At 36.2% G+C, this 21,574-nt stretch overlaps 1 protein-coding gene across 1 annotated transcript in view; it reads left to right on the forward strand.

The window, feature by feature from the left end:
• FRG1 (FSHD region gene 1) overlaps nucleotides 1-21,574 on the forward strand; it is a 163,869-nt gene that overhangs the window by 139,293 nt on the left and 3,002 nt on the right. Inside the window, exon 8 of the mRNA XM_090395319.1 lies at nucleotides 18,217-18,274. Within this exon, the coding sequence (XP_090251445.1) occupies nucleotides 18,217-18,253 (37 nt within the window). The 3' untranslated portion in view covers nucleotides 18,254-18,274. The remainder of the gene's footprint in view (nucleotides 1-18,216; nucleotides 18,275-21,574) is intronic.

Genomic DNA, 21,574 nt, shown 5'->3' on the forward strand with positions numbered 1-21,574 from the left:
AACTTTTATCAGATACCGAGTGGATTTGGAAATTGGCATTATTTGCAGATCTGGTGAACCACATGAACAATTTTAATTTAATGTTGCAGGGTGAAAATAACTTAGTTTGTGATTTATTATCTCATATCAAGGCATTCAGACCAAAGTTAATACTTCTGGAAGGCAGGTTCAAATTTTGAAGTGCTAATTACAAGTAGCAATTTCAAAAATTGTAACTTTGCTTATATGCCATACTGTGCAGAATTGCATAAAAAGGGTGAAGCAGAATTTCCTTTCTCATTCGCAAATTTAGTTATTTATCTGAGTTATATTATCTGAGTAAATACTTACTCAAAGATTAATAGTGACCCTATGAATGAATTACACAATAGAACTAATACTTTATTAAAAACTATTTACAAAGAAACATTCGTCTTTCTCTTAGGTCACATCGTCCCTTGATCCATCGATTGTATGGTCTCCCCAAGACACACAAAAGAAACTGTCTACTCAGACTAATAGTTGAGGGCATACACTCTCCTACCTACAACCTTTCCAAATATCTCGCAAGTTTTTTAAGAAATCTTTCCGGAATTTCCTCTTCTCATATTAAAAACTCTGCAGATTTTGTTTCAAAATTCAAGGACATCAAACTTAAAAAAAAAACAGATTTAATGGCCAGTTTCGATATTGTTTCTCTCTTTTACAAATGTGCCTGCTCAACAAGTCCTCGATCTTCTCAAGAACAAATTATCCAAAAAACTCTTTACTTTACTCTCCCATTGCATAAAATCAGGATACTTCAAATATGACAATAAGATCTACTTACAAAACTCAGGTCTGGCCATGGGTAGCCTACTCTCTCCGAATCTCGCAGATATATTTCTCAGCAATTTTGAAGAAAAAAAGCTATTAACTCCTTCCCCCTTAAACCAAAATTTTGGTATCATTATATAGATGATATTTTCCTCATCTGGGAAGATGGTGTCAACAACCTCAATTTATTTTTAGACCACTTAAAAATAAATTGAGGTTAGACCACTAAAAACATCTCTCTCTAGCCACGTTCTCTTTTCAGTTAACTCAGACGAAGGCTGCCAACACATTGTGAACTGGATGCAAACTTCTAACATCCATGTGTGCTATGATGAGCTTGAGAGAAAGATTGTTGAATCTAGAGAAATTTCTTTAGATTCTTCCCATATCAATAATAGCCTAAGTTTTAATCTCTCTGATGCACATGTTGCCTCTGTTCAGTATTGGCGCACTCGTGACAGCTCGTAGTCTACGTTTATTTGGAACTCAAGCTTGCATTCTGTTTTGAAACGCACTACTGTCTTTTGTACTTGTTCTGTTAATGCAATTTTAAGTCTCTGTATTTTTTATATATTTCTTTGATTGTGATACCTGAAGATGTTGATCAATTCAACGAAACTAGTAGTATCTTTTCAAATAAACCATGTCATCTGTTTATCTCTCGGTATCAGTCATTAAAACTTTTTAATTATATATATATATATATATATATATATATATATATGTAGAAAGTTTTTAAACTTGGGTATATTATGTATTCAAAATACAAAGTAATTTTATATAAACATGGTTTTTCATCCTATTTCCCAAATGAGCAAACAGACAATAAGTCAAGTTTGCACCTGCACGTAGTGCAAGTCTGAGGCAACTCATGGTAAAGGTGGATCAAGCTCTGATCAAAAACTAAGTTTATATAAAATTACTTGGTATCTTGAATACATAATATGCCCAAGTTTAAAAACTTTCTACATCTATCTCTCATCCTGAGATTTTATTTAATAAGGTCAAAGCACCTTGTGGCAATTTGTTTAGGTAAAATTCATAAGCTCTGTATTACTTCAACCTTAGCATTGCCAGGTCTGGCTCCCACTGACGAGACAAGACCTCAATAAAGGTCCAAGCCGGTATAGGTAGTGACCATTGCCTTTAATGCATAGCTTCATACATCTCTGCAAGGGGATGTGCTTTGCATTAAAGGAAAAATATTAAGGAAAGTATTAGTATAGAAAGTATCTACCTTTACCACGAGTTGCACTACCATGAGTTGCCTCAGACTTGCACCACGTGCAGGCACAAACTTGACTTACTTGTCTGTTTGCTCACTTGGGAAATAGGATTAAAAACCAAGTTTATATAAAATTACTTGGTATCTTGAATATATATATATATATAGATAGATAGATCACATCTGGATGGATGTCTGAGTGCACAGAAAAACAGTGAATGGTTCGCATTAATAAATATTCTTAAATATGGTGCCCTTTCTCCCTAAACCACCCTATTCCAGAATTGTAAATATTAATATTTCATCAAAAGACCCTGTAGTATCAAAGCAAGAAAGAATATTTATACCTTTTTAAGATGAAACAGAAATTAGGAAACTCACCGATCAATAAAATATTACCTTCAGTGCATAAGAATAAAAATATTATGAAAATCTAAATAAATGATACATAGATCTTTCCCTCTTTTACCTTTTCAGTGTTGAGGGTTTCTCTTCCTTATAACCACAACTGTTATATGAGGATAAGGTGGTTGGCTCTATGTCTGTAGAAGCGTTATGTTCTCAAGGTACCTGCTCGCAGGAGAAAAAACTTCAGATAAATTGGGGAGAAAAACTCTGCGGTCCTCACCAAAGACCAGCCAACTATGTCTGAGAAAAATCCTAAGTTCCTCACATCAGTGACAGGAATCAAACCCAGGACATTCCATTCTCATGCATGTGGTTGTGAAGCAACCAGCCACTGGGCTAACTGCACGGACTAATACATAGATACATAATTATTATTGTTCCGGGAAACTCCAAGGAGTTGACAGACTCATCGAGGGAGGCCCTAACATCATGTCTGGAACAACTATTCAACATTCACACAGTATCTATCATATCTTGCCTTGAACTCATTCACGGTCGTAGCACCCACAACAGACTCTGGAAGCTTATTCCACTCATTCACCACTCTCCAAGTAAAAAACCTAGCTCTAACACCCTTGTCAACCACGCTCTTGCCCAGCTTCCATGCATGGCCCCTAGTCCTCCCACCACCAGCCATATTTTCAAAAATATCTTCTGGATCAATCTTATAAAAACCCTTCAGTAATTTGAATGTCTCAATCATATCACACCTCCTTCGCCTATCGTCCAATTTCTGCAACCCACAAATCCTCAACCTATTCTCATAAGGTTCATTCCACAGACCTGCTATCATCTTGGTCACTCGTCTCTGGACCCTCTCCACTTCCTCCCCATCACGAAGAAACCCTGGTGCCCATAACTGGGCACAGTAGTCCAGATGGGGTCTTATCAAGGCTTGATACAGAGGAACAACAACTTGCTTCTCTCTGCATGTTAAAGTATTTTTCATAAGCCAAGTGATTAGGTGAGCTGTTTTAGTTACTTTTGCAATGTGCCCCCTAAACTTCAACTCCCTATCCACCAGCACTCCCAAATCCCTGGCCTCATCAATCTCCTGGAGTACGGTTCCACCTATGCGATATACTGCTGCTATTCTTTTCACCCCAAAGTGCATAACCTTACACTTTGCCACATTAAACTGACATCCATTTTTCCTAGCCCAGTCCTCCAAACTATCCAAATCATCCTGTAAAATTGACATCCTGTGCACTCACAATTGCTCTACCCAACTTGCATCATCAGCAAACAAGTGAACACTTCCTCTCAAATCCTTTCCAATATCATTGATGAACAAATTGAAAAGCAGTGGTCCAAGAACAGAGCCCTGCGGCACTCCACTAGTCACAAGACATCGTTTTGACTTCACTCCTGAATAAACCACTGTCTGGTATCTCTCCTTCAACCACCCTCCTATCCATCTTACCAACCCTATATCTATACCCATCTGCTCCAGTTTACTGATTAGGGTTCCATGTGGTATCCTGTCAAAGGCCTTGGCAAGGTCCAGTGGTATCACTGTAAACCCATTACCCCTATCAAGTTCAGCCGTCACTGTGTTATAAAACGTGAGCAAGTTACTGAGGCATGATCTACTCTTCACAAAACCATGTTGTCCCCCATACAATATCCCATTTTCATCTATCCAATCCTGTATTCTTTTCTTGACTAATTTCTCTAAGACCTTGACAATGATTCCTGATATGCTAATCGGTCGGTAATTTACAACAGCGGTCTTGGAACCACCTTTATGCAGTAGGACTATTTTCCCCTCCTTCCACCCGCTCGGGACTAACCCAGACCCGAGACTCAAATTAAACAAAATGGTCAAGGGTACCGACAATTCATTAGCTGCTTCTCGTACTACACGAGCTGGTATACCATCCAACCCCACAGATGTATTGACATTGAGGTTATGCAATAGACTACTCACCTCCACTTCATTTACCACAATTCCCGTATAATCTATTGGTTTATTCGTTTCTGCAATGTCACCACCTGGATGATATACTTGCAAAGTGCTCACTCAGTAACTCAGCTATCTCAACTGATTCAGTTACCTCCCTACCATCGCCATTCTTTAAAATCATTCTGCCATGTACATTTTTCTTTTTACTTGCTACATATCTAAAAAACTGTTTAGATTTTTAGATATGTTCTATATTCACAAAATATAATAAAATTATATTTTGTGAAATTTATCTTGCACTGTATTTACTTTTTATATATTGGTATCAATGCAATATCATTTCAATTTTCTAGTGAATAACATTTTCAGTGAATTTTTTTCCGCGTTTGTATGATGAATTTTTCTGTGATTTTTAATCGCAATGAATTGTCCATGAACCTCAGGGAGATAGACTGTTAACCACATTTAAAAGATGAATCAAAATAAATGAGTTATATTTTATGAGTATATTAGGCTCTTGTCTTGGTTGCAGCTGAAGTATATGATATTACACTATTAGAGTTCAAAGGAATAATTGTAGTTAGTGGCATAGATAAAATTTGAAATAATTATTAATTAAAAAAAAACTTATTAATAGTAATCACTTCCCAAAAGGTTCAGTCTATCTTCCTGACGATGCCCACGTAACGTTGGATGAAATATATTAGAGTTTTTGAATAAATTCTATATACTTCTTGTTACACATGTAAGCTGTGAAAGTTATTTTAATGTTTAGTGCACATTCTGTCAAAATTATATATTGTAGTAATACTGCTTTGGTTGTATAGAATTTAGCAGAATTTAGCTGATTCAGGTTCACATGGTTCAACTTTTGTTTCATTTTACAAAATTTTCCAGAAAGATTCAATTAAGAATTCTGCATCGGAGGGATGTAGTTCAATGAAAATGGATACCTAATTAAGGTCTCAATTAAAATTTGTCAGATCATTTTATTCAGACTATTTTAATTTCAAAACAAAATTTTATATAGTAACTACCAATGTTGCCAAAAATAGCTCTAATTCAATTGTCATGATAAATGAATGTTGTTCGCTATACAAAAATAAATTTTTATGGGGAGGTACAGCACCATCTCAATCCCCTCCCCCATTTTATCCAGGCTAGGACCGACATAGCTGACAAATCAGGCTTATGGCTGAGAGGGACCATTTTTTTTAGTATTCCTGATTGTAATCCGTTTGTGTTCATGCGGCTGGTTTGCATGTTCTGAGGACAAAAAAACCCGAGTTTCCGAGTCTCCCTACATCCTTATGAGACTGGCTAACTCATACCTTAAGGTCTCTTTCAGCAAAAGGGACTTTAGTGGTCCCTTTTACTGAAAGAGAGAGACCAGATAAAGGATCCTCAAGTCACAGACAGGAATTGAATCCAAATGTTTCAGACCAAAGGGCTTTGTCCATACTGACTGAGCTATAGAGGCTCTAGGGTGTTCTGAGAAGTTGTGATATTCACCATGAAGGAATTGATGTAGAACCATGTAGCTTGCACATATTCACGTGTTATAATGCAGCAGCATTGTAACGTGTGATACTTCATGGGGAATAATTACACGTGTTACAATGCTGCTGCATTATTTGCAATCCTTGGAGGAAAAGTCTTTCCTGTGTTGCACAAACCAGTCATTTTTGTTCTAGGTGTTTATCAAAACTTTCCAGCCCCCCCCCCCATAGATAGCAGGCTTATTTTATTTAGGAGTATATCATCTATAATATCATTTACATAAAATAAAGAACTGAGTATAATACACTATGGGCCTAAAAAAGGAGCTGAAAATAGTTAAATAGAGTGCATGCCTAGATGTGTGGAGTGGTAAACTTTGCTGGAGTTTGGGTTGGTCTGCAGCAACCAAATCCTCTGCCTATCTTTGTGTTGGTATAGTAACTTGAGTAACCAGAGGTCTGGCCTTTACTTTGAGGGGTGTGAGAGCCACACCTAAACTCCTGTCTAAGTCAGTTCACCTCTAGAGTTTCCTCCATTTCATGTGTCTAATGACCTTGGCTGGCTGGGAGGATATATCCAGAGTTACTAATAACTCACCAACTCTGGATATATTCTCCCAGCCAGCCAAGGTCATTAGACACACGAAATGGAGGAAACTCTCTAGAGGTGAACTGACTTAGACAGGAGTTTAGGTGTGGCTCTTGCATCCCCTCAGAGTAAAGGCCAGACCTCTCGTTACTATACAAGTTTCACGGCTTGGTGTAATACTATCGCTTTGCTTGTTGGAAGCTTCAAGTAGCCTTTTTTATATGGCCATGTTTGGATTACAGAGCAAAGCCCCAGTTATTCCCCTCACATATAATAGTTAAGTTGATGAATCATTATCATCATAATAATAAAAAAATCAGAAGTTTTAATGTGAATCGTATGCAATGTTTTATCTTCAAAGGTACTTGTGGCATGATGATCATACAATGAAAATAAATGATAACCACAGTAATAAACTTCATGAAAAGCACAGATATTTAGTATTAAAACTAACAGTACATTTCTCTCTCTCTCTCTCTCCCCTCTTTCTTTGTGTGTGTTGCGTAAACAAGCAATTCAAAGAACAGGAATACGAAGTAAATACAACAGTTAGTTTATCAATTAAAAAGGTCTGACATGTGCTAGAGAACTACTTGGGTGTTTATACGTGTTACTAAAGTGAATGCCTAACAGAAAGCATCTGATACTTTCTTAATATTTACACTAAATTATTTTTCCTTTTACTTGGCACATAGTGGAAAAATTCTCCTGGATTTCCCTTTTTTTTTCTAAGGCTAACTGCTTTTCATAATCTGATTTTACCTTCTTCACCATGGTTTGTGACTAAGCTTTCTGAATAGAAATAGTAACCCTGAAATGGAGAAACCACAAAATTTTCATATCTCCATATATGAGCATTTCCGGTTGAAAATTACCTCCAAGCTGTTCCATGTCAAAGATTTCTGATACAATTGACTTTCAGTATATATCTCATGTATCGCTTGTGAATATGATTTATTCTTTTCCAAGACTGTCTCTTTACCTTCTTGAGTGTCAGTTCTGATTTTTCTATCCCTGCAACTTTATCGCATGAATCATTCCAGGTTTCTCATTTTGGCATTGGATTTCTAAGGTTTGGTTCCTGTTTTCACTCTTTCTCTAATAATTATATGTATATTTGAGTTTACTCCCTTGATGTTTTTATCTTGCTCTAAACTAGATAGAGATAATTAAAACAAACACACGTATAAACCACAGTGAAAATTATTTAATTGTAAATATTTCATCCTAAGTATCTTAGGACATCATCAGTACAGTATTTAAACAAAAATTAGGAATAACATACAGTTAGGGCGCATGATTACAATAGAATCTCATGAAAACGTGCATAACGTGCTAAAGTAGTACAAAAAAAAAAAAAAAAAAAAACACGTTAATTATTTAACACAGTTTTGTATGATAATTTCCCATACTTTAGGACAGACAGGTAGGTCTGTTCAGAAACGCATCTTGGAACATCAAGACCACATTCGCCTTCTTAAACCGCAGAAATCTGGCCTCTCTCAACACGGAATTGAAAATCCAAACCATAGGATCCATTGGGAAAAGGCTAAACTTTTACATAGATCTTTATTTAAACATGAACGTTTATACAAAGAAAGTTCTGAAGCCCTACTACACAGACCAAACCTAAACCGCAACAACGTTCTTACTATTCCTAAAGTATGGGAAATTATCATACAAAACTGTGTTAAATAATTGTTTTTTTTTTTTGTACTACTTTAGCACGTTATACACGTTTTCATGAGATTCTATTGTAATCATGCGCCCTAACTATGTTATTCCTAATTTTTGTTTAAATACTGTACTGATGATGTCCTAAGATACTTAGGATGAAATATTTACAATTAAATAATTTGCACTGTGGTTTATACGTGTTTGTTTTAATTATGATCGCACCACAGGTTTCGTTATTTAAAAAAAAAAAAAAAAAAAAATAGTTTACCTGAACAATCTAAGATATCACCATCAACCTAATCAGTAAGACTAATTTTGTAAGCTGTCTGTGTGAATTAATGCACAGTTTTATATTGGAGTGTGGTATTAGTGATGATTTAACTAAAATTCTGAAGAAATCTAGCAGATACTTAGCTTTATTTTATTCCCTCTCTGTATTTTTAGAATTTCTCATAACATTTCTTTAAGCTCATTTCATTTATTGCTTTTTTTTTGTTGTTTAGATCTTTAACAGCAAACCAGTTTTCCTCTTATATTTGTCAGTAGCTCTTGCTAATGACTCAATCTGCTTCTTCACTGTTGCTTTATTCTTGGGATCATAAGCACACACACAAGCTTCATTTTTAAATTAGTTACTTTCCTGTTGTGGTCACTATTGCCAGAATAAATCTTGTGTAGTTATTTAGAAACATTTAATCTATTTTAATTGGTAACCTCCATTAGGTTGTCATGGTATCTTACACATTTACTGAGGGCTGATGACCCACCTATGTGTGAGAAATGCAACACTCATCTCACCATTAGTTGTTTTCTGGCAGAGTGTTGCACTTCACACAAGAAAGGAATGACATTTTTACTTATCTGGCCAAGTCCTATACAGTGAGGCATATTACATGACATTTTTAAATTTTTACAAAGAATTAATTTATTCAAACACATTTGATTAGAAATTTGTTTATATGTAGACACCAAACCTTGTATATACATTATTTACTCATAACTATTCATTAATACTTGTTGTAGATAACTATTTATTAATACCTTTAATTTGCAGATACTTAACACTTTATACATACATTTTATCTTTTTTACTAATCTATTTCTTTATTAACCCTCTGTGTCATAGCATAGCATGATCTTAGCTGTCCTTGCACCATCAAACCCAGTGCCGGCTCGAGGGTACGTGGTGCCCCTAGGCCAGTTTTATCAATGCATTGTAAGATAAGACAGGCATCATAAAATTCTTTATTGTTAAAAGCAGTTTATAGTTATTGCCAAAAAAGTGCATATAGAGCATTTTGGGAGGCGCTGCTCATACCACCAGTACTTCGACTCTCTAGTCCTCTTTAATACTATTGCTTTTTTTTTTTTTTACAATTTTGGTGCCCCACCATTGTGCCTAAGCCTAGAGCTGGCCCTGATCAAACCACAAATCAGCCAACCATCCAATCCACTTTTTCTATTTCAAGGTTCCCAATTTTCATACTTGTATCAGTTAACTCATTCCATGTGGTATTAATCATGATTTTTTTTTTTTTTTGATTATTTTTCAGCTCTATCTCCTGTGCTGATTTTTCTAGTTCCAAATATGTTTTTCTATTTGGTTCTTCATATGGTGTTAATGTCATATGCTATAATCTATACTGACTTGTTTATTAGCGTGCCTTCAGTATCTACTGGTGACAACAGGATCACATATTCCAAAGCTAAGTTTAAAAATATTAGAGCTAGACTTATATTGTTTTAATCCTTGAGTTATTAAAAAGGGATCTGTTAAATCATTTATTTTCCACTGTTAACTTTGTAAGTCTTACTATCATCATCAAGGATGGGTCGAGTCAACCCCCTTCACCAAGGGGGCTTACAGCTAATTAATGCAGTATTTCTGACTGTAATCCGTATGTGTTCACGGGGCTGGTTTGCATGTTCTGGGGGATGAAAAACTCCTACCTCCATGTGAGACTGTCTAACTCACCTTTAGTCGAAAGAGACCAGATGAAAGTTCCTCACATGACTGATGGGAATCGAACCCAGGTCTTTCTGACCAAAGGGCTTAGTCTATACTGACAGCTATGGAGGCTCTAAGTATTACTAGCTTATCACACAAAGTTTCAACCCTTGCTTGAAACTTTGTGTGAGTTGAGCCCACCGGTAATGAGAAGTTCCATTGGAATGATAAACAACATTTATCATTCCAAGGGAATGAATGTGTTAAAAATAAGAAATATATAGTGAATGTTGTTATGACAGTTTCAGATGTTATGGAATTCAGTTGAAGAGAATTAGCATTTCAATTGAATAATTGTTGGTTGCCTTTGCATCGCATGTCTTCATAGCTGCTCTCTCATGTAAAACAAAATTTAACTTGTATGTATTGTAACAATTAAAAAAAAAGGTTGAATAATTTATAAGCATATAAAAAGATATCACTTGTAAATCATCAACGTGCCAGCAAAATTCTTGGACGTGCTACCTCTGGCACGCCATCTAGGACTTAGTACATGGGCTGACATACCATCCACTCCCACTGCTGTATTCACATTTGCCACATCATAATGATGCTCAACAAGATTGAGACGCATTTGCTGGGGGAGAGGATCATCATTCCATTAATGTCACTGTTATGTTCCTGTGACAAGGTGCATTATTCTTTGGCAGTGCAGAGTAACTAACTGGTAATATTGTCACTAACATTGTTTCAGGTGGGTTTACCATTCAACCCATGTTCTATTGGTATGAATATTTGTATGATCTTATCTTCAGGGACAATTTAATTTGTAACTAAACATATACACGTAGCCACAGTAATTAAATTATTTTTAATTTAATGTGCTGATGATGTCCTGAGTATCTTAGGACATCATCAGCACAGTTATTTCAAACAATACTAGGAATAACATACAGTTAGGGTGCATGCTTACAATGGAATCCCGCGTGCAGTATCGTGTTATAGAATTAAATTAAAATAAATATATCTGATAGAAAATAAATTAGATTAAATTAAAATAAAATAACATATATAAATTTATTTTTACACAATTAAGAATGACAATTTCCCAGACTTTAGGGATAGTAAGAATGTCATTATGGTTTAAGTTGGGTATATGATGTAGAACTTCAGCAATTTCTTTATATAAACCTCATGTTTGTAAAAGGATCCATGTAGAAGCTTTTTGAGCGTTTATATATAAACTGCTGAAGTCCTACGTCACAGACCCAATTTAAACCCTAATGACATTCTTGCTATCCCTAAAGTCTGGGAAATTGTCATCCTTAATTGTGTAAAATAAATTTATTTTAATTCTATAACACGCTACTGCACACATAGTGGGATTCCATTGTAAGCATGCACTCTAACTGTATGTTATTCCTAGTATTATTTAAAATAACTGTCTGATTATGTCCTAAGATACTTAGGGTGAAATATTTACTTATTAAAATAATTTAATTACTGTGCTTACATGTTGATGTTTAGTTATGAATACTCCACAGGTTTCACTATATAATAGAATTTCATTGCAAAAGTGGCTAAATCAGCTCATCAAATCACTTGGTTACTGAAGAATACTTTGACGAGCAGAAACAAGCAAGTTATTGTTCCTCTGTATTGAGCCTTGATAACACCCCCATCTTGACTACTGTGCCCAGATCTGCGTGCCAGGGTTTCTTCTTGATGGGGAAGAGGTGGAGAGGATCCAGAGGTGAGTGACCAAAATGATAGGCCTATGGAATGAACCTTAAGAGAACAGGTTGAAGATTTGTGGGTTGCAGAAATTGGTTGATAGGCAGAAAAGAAGTGATATGAGACATTCAAATTACTGAAGGGGTTTCTATAAGATTAAGTCAGAGTATATTTTTCAGAACAGGACTGGTGGTGGGAGGACTAGGGACCATCCATGGAAACTGGGCAAGAGTATGGTTAGCAAGGGTGTTAGAACTAGGTTTTTTACTTGGAGAGTGGCAGCTTATTCCACTCATTCACCAGAGTCTGTTGTGGGTGCCATGAGTATGAATGAGTTCAAGGCAAAGTATGATAGATACTTTGTGGATTTTAATAGTTGTTCTTGACATGATGTTTAGGGCCTCCCTCAATGAGTCTGACTCCTTGGAGTTGCTCGTAATAATAATAATTTAATGTGTAGCTAGTGCTTAACATGAGTTATTAGTTGAATATTATTGGATTTCATTTATTCGGAAATATTAGTTCATGTGAAGGAATAAAAATTACTTTGGATTAACTGATTGGCTTCAGATTGAAAAGGTAGTAGTAAGCAAGGAATCCAATCAATGTATGTGTTTTATAACATCTGTTTTGTGTGGGTGGGGTGGGGGGATATTGTGTAGGAGAAAAAACTTTGGCACTTTGAGACTTCCACCTAATTCACCTTTAGTTAAAACCTAGTTAATGTTCTTCTTTGTACTTTGACAGGAATTAAACTTGTCTTTCCAACAGCAAGGTTTTGCCATTACCTGCTGAGTTGTAGAGGTAAATGTGGCTATTACAACAGATCCTAAGAAGGGTCCTGTAGCAGTCCTTGGATCAGTTCTCTGATTGATTACTTAGGAACTTAACTATTTTAAGCTTCTGTTCCCCCCCCCCCCACCAAATCTATATTAGGTTTCTCATATTCTACCTTGTAATTCAGAACCTATTCTAGCATAGATTTAGGAAACGTGTCATCCTGTTTTGCCTGATTCTATGTGTGATCTCAAGCTGTTTTATTTATCTGCAGAATGAATTTGGAATGAAGTGTGGAAGGAAAAACCTTTGTCACCTCCATATTACATTACATTACCATTTATTCAAATAAACTTCATGCCAACAACGAGAATTGAACAATACTTCTTTTCTACCCAAAAGGCACATGTCACATCATCTGTTTATTGTGCAAAACTGGATTATTCTGTATAATTTTATTTAGCTGTAAATCATAGCCACAGTTTTGCTGATTGTACAATTCATTCCTTTACATTCTGCATTTGCTTTTGCTTTTTTCCACTTTCCTTTAAAAAAAAAAAAAGACTTTCAACTCTGTTGGACCGGCTTTTCTTTTCTTCCTATATATGTGTATTTTCCTTTCTACGGTATTCTTGAAAGAATACAACTCATTGTTTCTCAAATCAGATCTTTGGTGTTTTCATTAACCTCTGACTTATACTGGCTACAAATGAATGCATAACAATAATCTTATATTTTCCCAACCTTGTTTTGCACATACAGAGAGAAATTTTTGACTGGCATGGCTCATATTTTGGATCTCCACCTCATTTAAACCTGAGATCTGGAAGACTGTCAAAAAATTTGAATCACTGCTGCCATCAAGCAGCATGAACAAACAAAAGTTTGGTGTGAAACATCTAGGCTATTTGTATATGAAGATGACATCACATCACATTGCCCCACAGTTGAAGAATCACCTAGCTTTCACTAAACTTAAGGATGGAAAACATTACATTATGATGCTTGTTTTCTCACACTTGACCCAAGTATGAGAAAACAACCAAGAATATAATTTATAATAATAGACAAGATTAAATTCTGCAGTAATTGTAAAGGTGGCAGGTAGCCTCATTTTTTATCCAGCTTCATTAACTTTTTTTTTTAACTCCCACTTATGAAAGGTTGTAAACCTGTAGTACATTAATACCATGTGTAGACTAGGATTTTTTCTAATTGATTTCTTATATAACCTGGAAACCCTGCTCTAGAGGCCAAACACAAAACTTTTTCATACCATTTCTACTTCCAATAAGTGAGGCAGTGGTCTCACAGTGGGCAGTGCAATTCATCTCTCATCTAAATGTAATCACACACATCAGTGGCTATAGTGGGATTTGAACTACAGCCTATTGGTTGGAAAGTAGATATATGACCTACTTGGCCAACCTGGCTGGTGCGTTGCTAGTGTCATTCTTAAATATGAAAGCTTTTAGTTTTCTGAATTCACAAGGAAAAAAAAAGGTGCATGGAGTGTGAAGCATTTAGCAATTGAGAGTAGTTTTCTCTTGATCATGTTGAATGCTGGTTTATCTTTGAACTTTGCAGCCAGTGGTGGTGTAGCTCAGGAGGGTTCTCTTTCATCGTTCTTGTCATTTGAAGATCAGACTAATAGGGTTGTTGAAGATTACTTTAAATAACTACTTAAGTTTGCCATACTTGGGGAAAGGAACATACCGTTTTATTTCCTGATACCATGTGGTGGTTCTTCCATCATGAAAATCCTGTTCATTTCTGAATATTAAATACAGAATATGACATATATATATACACACACCTTCATGAGAAACAAATGTTTGGCTTACTGTGCATATTTTGATTTTCACTTTAGACTTTTGTATTGTGATCTTAGGAGCTCTTTTCTGTTTATAGTATGCAATATTTTGCAAATATAAATAAATGGATAACTACTGTAGGCCTATAATTAGCTGTAAGTGAATCATGTTTTTCATTAGACTAACATTTGTCAAAATTAGCTTAGTCCAAAAGGGTGCTTTCACATTTACAAATAGCTTTTGTAAAAGTTATTTAAATTATTCTATATTCAGCAGTTGATTAAGTTGATTTGCATAAGACATACGTCTTCTGTAAATTAGTTGTCTAGATCAGGGTTTCCCAAATTGTGTTCCGTGATGTCAGTGACCAAGCCATGTATTTTTAAACATGGAAGTAATTCAGGAAAGGAAACACTGCTGTTTATGACCAGTCATAAAAATCGCTTACAACACTGGATGGCATATCCTCTGTTCTCAAAATAGCATCTGTGTTGCAAATGTCAGTGACCAAGCCCCATATTTTTAAACATGGAAATATTCATGAATTATTGTTAATTTTCGCACATTGAAATCTTTCAACGTTTGGGAAAAGGAATACCGCTGTTTATGACAGGTCATAAAAATTGCCTGCAAGCTGATTACAACAATAGGTGGCATATCCTTTGTTCTCAAAGCTAAACAAAATAACATCTGCATTGCAAATGCTAGTGACCAATTAGCAAGGAAGTATAAAGAAAATTTTTCCACTGAAATTGAAGATCAAGGTAGTCTGTATCCAGTTCTCAAATCTAGTAATACTGTATACTCTCTTTGCAAGTTCATATTATAGGGTGAAAGAGCTTGTTTCGAAACCGCAGTGCCATGCTTTTTTAAAAGTAATAGGCCTACAGATTTAAATTTTAATATGAATAAGAGAGAAGGGACTTTGTTTAATTTTGGTATTAAGAAATCTCTTATTGAAGGTGTTTGTGATGCAACAGATAGTGATCTCCAGGATGTACAAAAGGAGGGGAAAATACTAGCACACAGGAGAAAACGTCTGCATTTACTAGTAAGTACTTACAGTGGTACCTTGGATTGCAAGTAACTTGGTCTGTGAGTGTTTTGCAAGATGAGCAAAAATGTTTAATAAATTTTAACTTGATAAATGAGCGAGGTCTTGCAATACAAGTATTACCTATACGCTTTGTCTGCCGAGCATCACGTGAGCACAGGCCCCTCGGGATTGTGGGTAATCATCCTGTATGCTCGGTCTCAGTCAGCATACCTCATTCATGCTAGCGTTGTGACCATGTGTGTGTATAAAGCATTTTTTTGTGTCCAAATGTAGTGACTGTTTATTAACTGTACTACGACAATGGTCCCAATGAAGAAAAGTGTTGAAAAGGAAGGCGGTAAGAAGAAGGAGATGATTATGGTGGAAGTTAAGAAGGAAATCCGCGAGACATGCACAAAGTAGGCAAGTGGCCGCCCTCACAAGATTTTATAAGAAGTCTACGTCAACAATTTCCACAGTATTAAAAAAGAACTAAGGGGGCTCGATGTATAAATGAGAAGCAACTAACAGGTGATACTGTGACCAAGAACTTGATCTGCGAGAAGGCAAAGGCCTTGTAAGCAGATCTCTTAAGTAAACGGCCAGGTACGTCTACAGAAAACGAAGAAGGCTTCAAGGTGAGCAGAGGATGGTTTCATAACTTTAAGAGGAGAAGTGGCATCCATGGTGTTGTAAGACACAGAGAGGCTGCGAGTTCGGACACAAAGGCAGCTGAAGTGTTCGTTGCCGAGTTACAGAAGCTCGTGGTTTCCGAGTGTTACCTGCTGCAGCAAGTTTTTAATTGCAATGAGACTGGCATCTTTTTCCAAAAAAAAGCCCTAAGAGCCTACATTACAGCAGAAGAGAACACGATGCTCGGTCACAAGCCCATCAACCTCTTGTTGTGTGCTAATGCAAGCGTTGATTTCAAAGTCAAGCCCCTGCTCGTGTATCATTCTGAGAATCCACGAGCGTTCAAGAAATGCAAGGTGCAGAACAGCCAGTTAAACGTTATGTGGAGGTCCAACAGCAAGGCTTGGGTCCCTCGTATCTTGTTCGTTGAGTGGATTAACGAGATCTTCGTCCCTGCAGTGAAGAAATACCTTTTAGAAAAAAAATTGCCACTCAGTCTAGCTGGTTATGGATAATGCTCCTACTCATCCTCCAGGCCTTAAGGACGACTTACTGGAAGAATTAGTTCATTGATGTCAAGTTCCTTCCTCCCAACACTACTCCATTACTCCAATCCATGGATTAGCAGGTCATTTCAAACTTTAAAAAGTTTACACCAAGGCACTATTTCAGCGATGCGTTGAGGTGACCGAAGGAACTAATCTTACCCTCCAAGAATTTTGGAAAAATCATTTCCACATCGTAAACTACATTAGGATCATCGATAAAGCCTCAGATGGGGGTCACCAAGAGAAAACTGTGGTCTGATTCCATCAAGGCGGTACTCATGAACAGGAGCTGCCAGTTGTCAATGAAATTGTGTCCTTGGGGAAGACCATGGGACTGGAGGTGAATGAGGACGACATTCAAGAGCTGGTGGAGGAACATGGGCAGGAGTTTACCACCGACGAACTGATGGATCTGCATTGCGAGCAACAGCAAGAGGAGAAAAAGACAGAGACAGCCCTCTCTTCAAATGAGATTAGGGAGGTGTGTAAAATGTGGGAAACTGCAAAATTTTGTAGAAAAGCACCACCCGAGTAAGTGTGAGCAATGAATTTGTTTAATGACAATGCAATGTCATATTTCCATGAAATCCTCAAAAGGAGGCAAAAGCAAGTGTCATGGGATAGGTTCCTTGTTAAAGTCACACAAAAAGAAAAAGAATCAACAGATAGCAGTCATTCCGTTAATGACAATGAAAGTCGTCCTACCCAATACAATTACTGTAATATGTAATTAATAAATTCGATTACTTTATGTATATTACATTTAAATAATAAAAATATAAGAAGGTATATGTATTTTGTATTAATCATTTTTATATGAATATTTTTGAGTTTTGGAACGAATCATCTGGGTTTCCATTATTTCTTATGGGGAAATTCACTTTGATATAAGAGTGCTTTGGATTACAAGCACGTTTCCAGAACGAATTATGCTTGCAAACCAAGGTACCATTGTATATTATAAATTTTTGGTGATCAGAATGGATGTGAAAATCAGCACAAATTAATGATGTTGGCCTGAAGAAACTACAATATGCTACAAGATTTCATTAGTAATGTGATTGATAACTGATTTAAATGTAATTTTATATTTGTCAACATGTTACACTGTATACATAAGTGTACTAATACCTTTGATTATGCCATAATTAATAATACATTACAAAATTTCAGGATTTGTTAAGTGTTCCTTCGTAGGAAAAATCAGGGAAACGCTGGTCTAGATACAGTTGTCTCTCACTATAGCCAACTCCGGAACAACAGGAAGAATAGTTTGCCTATAATGAGAGCTGACTATTTCCATGGCATTTGATTTTCCTACTTCCTTTTAAGCCTTATAAAACAGTTACTATTATTTCCATTTTTGGAATAACCACGTATTTTCTAAAAATTACAGCTACAGATATTCAGTGTTAAGTTTCTTTCTTACTTTTCAATGAATCATGGAATGCTTGTTTTATAATTTACCAGTTGTATTTGAGATGATAAAAAGAAGAAAAAAAATATAGAAAGGAAGCTTTCTGTATTTTTATGATGATTCAATATGAAAGACATTTGATAGTTTTATATCACTGTGCTTTATTGGAACAATAGATTTCTGTAATAGTAACAAACATTTTGTATTTAGGCGATCAAAAATGAAGTCTGACAAATTTTGCAAATGATATCTTATCTATTCAAGCTTTGTAAGTATTCTTCTGAACATAATCAAATGTTTACTATTTTTAGTTAATTTTTTTTTTAATAAGAAAATAAATAAAAAATAAACCTTTTGGTATAATTACTTGTGACCAGGGCTCTCAAATAGAGCCTGTGAGATTGTCTTGCTTAGCTTCTGAACAACAGTAGGCAGGAATAATAGAAGAGGTTAGAAACAACTTTACTAGGAATATCCCTCACATACATTATTGAATACTTCATGGCATTACATTATCATGTGTTTACTACATCTAAAAGTTCATAAAAGCTACTGTAAGAAAATTATACAAACAGCCATGACACTAGGCCTTAGATACCATCCCAGCACAACTGTAGTCAACAGTGCAATATATATTATTTGGTAACCTCCATGGAGTCAACATTAATTGTAGGAGGCCCACTCAACCAGCAACTCTCCACTCCCTTCTTCACCACATCCCTATACAACTTCCAGGGATGGGCCCTCATTCTTCTCGCCTTGACATCCACTCTTTTTATTTCTTCCGTATTGTTCTGATAGAAACCTTCAAATTAGTTAAGGGATTCTATCATATCTACTCATAATCCACATTCTCTCAAATGCTCCAGTCTTGATATCACTTTGGTTATTCGTCTTTGGACTCTAGTGTTTCCACATCTAGTTCACAACTGCAGATATACAGACCGGTCTATAATTGGAAACTTGTGTTCTCGAACCAGCTGGTGGAGAGGTATTATTTTTCCTTCTTTCTACGGCTTAGGAACTTTGCCCATTACAACTCTCTCATTAAATAAACAGGACAAGAGCATTTCAAACTCTTGCACATTCTTTAAAAACATGTGGTAATATATCATCCATTCCCACAGTCTTAACATCTAACCTGAGCAACATTTGATATACCTTTAACCTCTCTACTGGCTGAGGTGGATGAAATAGTGAGACCAAATTGCACTTCTTATCCATGTTATTCAACGGGTGTTACAGAATCTTATCCAGATCTAGCTGGACATCTATAGACATCATGGCCGGTTGGAGGGTTAATTCCTCTAATTCTTGCCTTCCTTCCTTCCTTCCTTCATCATTCACACCATTATGATTATACACTGTAGTATTTGTTAAATAATCCCACCATATCATTTGTTATGGTTACCAGAACTATCCACCAGTACCAACCTGCCATAATTATTTTTCCTCTTGCTTGCTGCATAGCTTTGACCTGACTGGCCAATCTCCACTCATATTCTACTTTTTCTTTTCTAACCATGCTTGTCACTTTTCAGGCCTACACTTTATATTCTTCATGCATTTTCACTGCAGACCGTCTTCTACTTCCTCCATAATAACTTCTTTTTTAACACTGCTTGCTTGATTTCACTGTTCGTCCATCTCACTCCTACTCTATTCACTTAACTCTTGGTATACAGTTATGCGTTGCTTGTGTTAGATACTCCCTTATCATTTCCCATGCACTGTCAACATCTTTTCTACACAATTCATCAACCCAATGTATTGATGCTAGTTGATTATAGAGCTGCTGATAATCGTCCTTCTTGATAACATATTCCTGTTTGACTATCTTCCAAACTAATACCTCGTGATCACTTTCACCAAATATAACATCGATCAGCCTTGTGATGCTGCTTGAGATAGTTATTCCTGCCGAAACTCAACAAATTCACTATCTTCTTTCCAATGCATTGCTATAATTAAAATCTCCCATTAGGATCATCTTCATTTTACTTGCCCAACTAATTTGTTTAAACGTTTCACAATCAATACTCTCCACAGTCCCTGGCCTATAGTATATCTAATAGGATGCTGTTATTCTATTGATATCAACTTTACACCAAACAGCTTCAAAATCTTAACTCACATTTTCCACTTTGACTCTTGAAGGACCCAATTCTTCTAATTGCTACCCTTAACAATACTCCTCTTCCTATTCTTTCAGAAAATTCTTTATCTTACCATTTCAAATCCTGACAGTACATCATCTTGAGTCAACTAAGTTTCACTTATACCATTATCTTTGGGCATACTGATTCAATCAATGCCACAAACGCAGCCCCTTTATTTCTGATACCCTGTACATTAGTATACAAGCCTAACAATTTCCACTCTTTGAAGTCATCCCATCAACACAATTGCTCTTTACTCTCTCTTTGGTGGTCTGCTATAGTGCACTTCTTTCTTTGTTCGGACCAGCCCGATTTTCATTTATATTCTTATCATCCCCACTGTTTTGCTCTGCTATATTCACTTCCTCACCTTTGTATCCATCCTCTTTTTGTCCTTCCACAACCTGCTTCTCAACCTCTCTCTCTGACTTGGTTGTACTAATTTCATATGGACCCACCCCAAATATGGGAACAATATTCCATAACTGGGCAGATTTGTGCTTTGTGTATAGTTAGAAGATGTGAAGTAGTGTCTTGTGCAAAAAAAAGTACAAGACACTACTTGTACAAGGGAACAGAAAGAGTGACTGCAACATCTGGCCCTTTCAAAGTCTGAGTTGGTGATGTTTCTGTTGCAAGCTGGAGTTTTGGTCTTGAGCCAATTGTGGTAAGCAGTGATGTTTTTGATTTACAGAAGTGGCATGCTTTTTTGAAAACCAGGGTTTGGATGGTGGTCAAGAGTTTGGACTGGAAAGGGGTTGAAAGCCTTCTTTTCTGTGAGCATGATTTCTGTTATTTGGTCTGAGCAGGTGTTTGGATCAGAGGAATAGAAGTCACAGAGGTTCTTACAGTTGGTAGCCTTGTAGTGCCAAAGGACACGAGACTGCGACCTGTGGGCATAGATTGTGGTCCACAGTGCCTGGAAGGGGGTTTGTATGGTATTCTAGTGGGAAGATTGATGATCTGAGAGAGAGAGAGGGGTCATTGCTGATGGCAAACACCTCAGCATCCCTGCCTTCTATCTCCACTTCTTTTTTATTTGTTTAGGCCACAAATGTTGATGTGGAAACTTTTTTTTTTGTTGTTGTAAGAATTGGTGTTGGTGGGTTGTTTGGTTGGATTTCTGTTGCCTTTTGGGTTTTTGAACTATTTTGTGTGGGAGAATTTTTGAGATTTGCAGTAAAAACGCTTCTTTCAGTTGTGGTTCATTTTGTTTGGTGAGAAACAGATAAAAAGGAAGTGGGACATACAGTGAGAGGTGACAGACTCACAAACATACTGTCCATACAGAGGGAAAACCATCTCCTGTCCATATTTTTTGTATATATTTCTATCCTTGATAGTACTACAGAAAATAAATTGCATTACCGCTAGCTTTTGACAATGTTATTCATCAGATCTCCAATGTG

Source organism: Typopeltis vanoorti, chromosome 7, assembly GCF_054136105.1.
Source record: "Typopeltis vanoorti isolate ZY-2024b chromosome 7, IOZ_Tvanoo_1.0, whole genome shotgun sequence".
In the NCBI taxonomy this organism is placed as follows: Eukaryota; Metazoa; Arthropoda; class Arachnida; order Uropygi; family Thelyphonidae; genus Typopeltis; species Typopeltis vanoorti.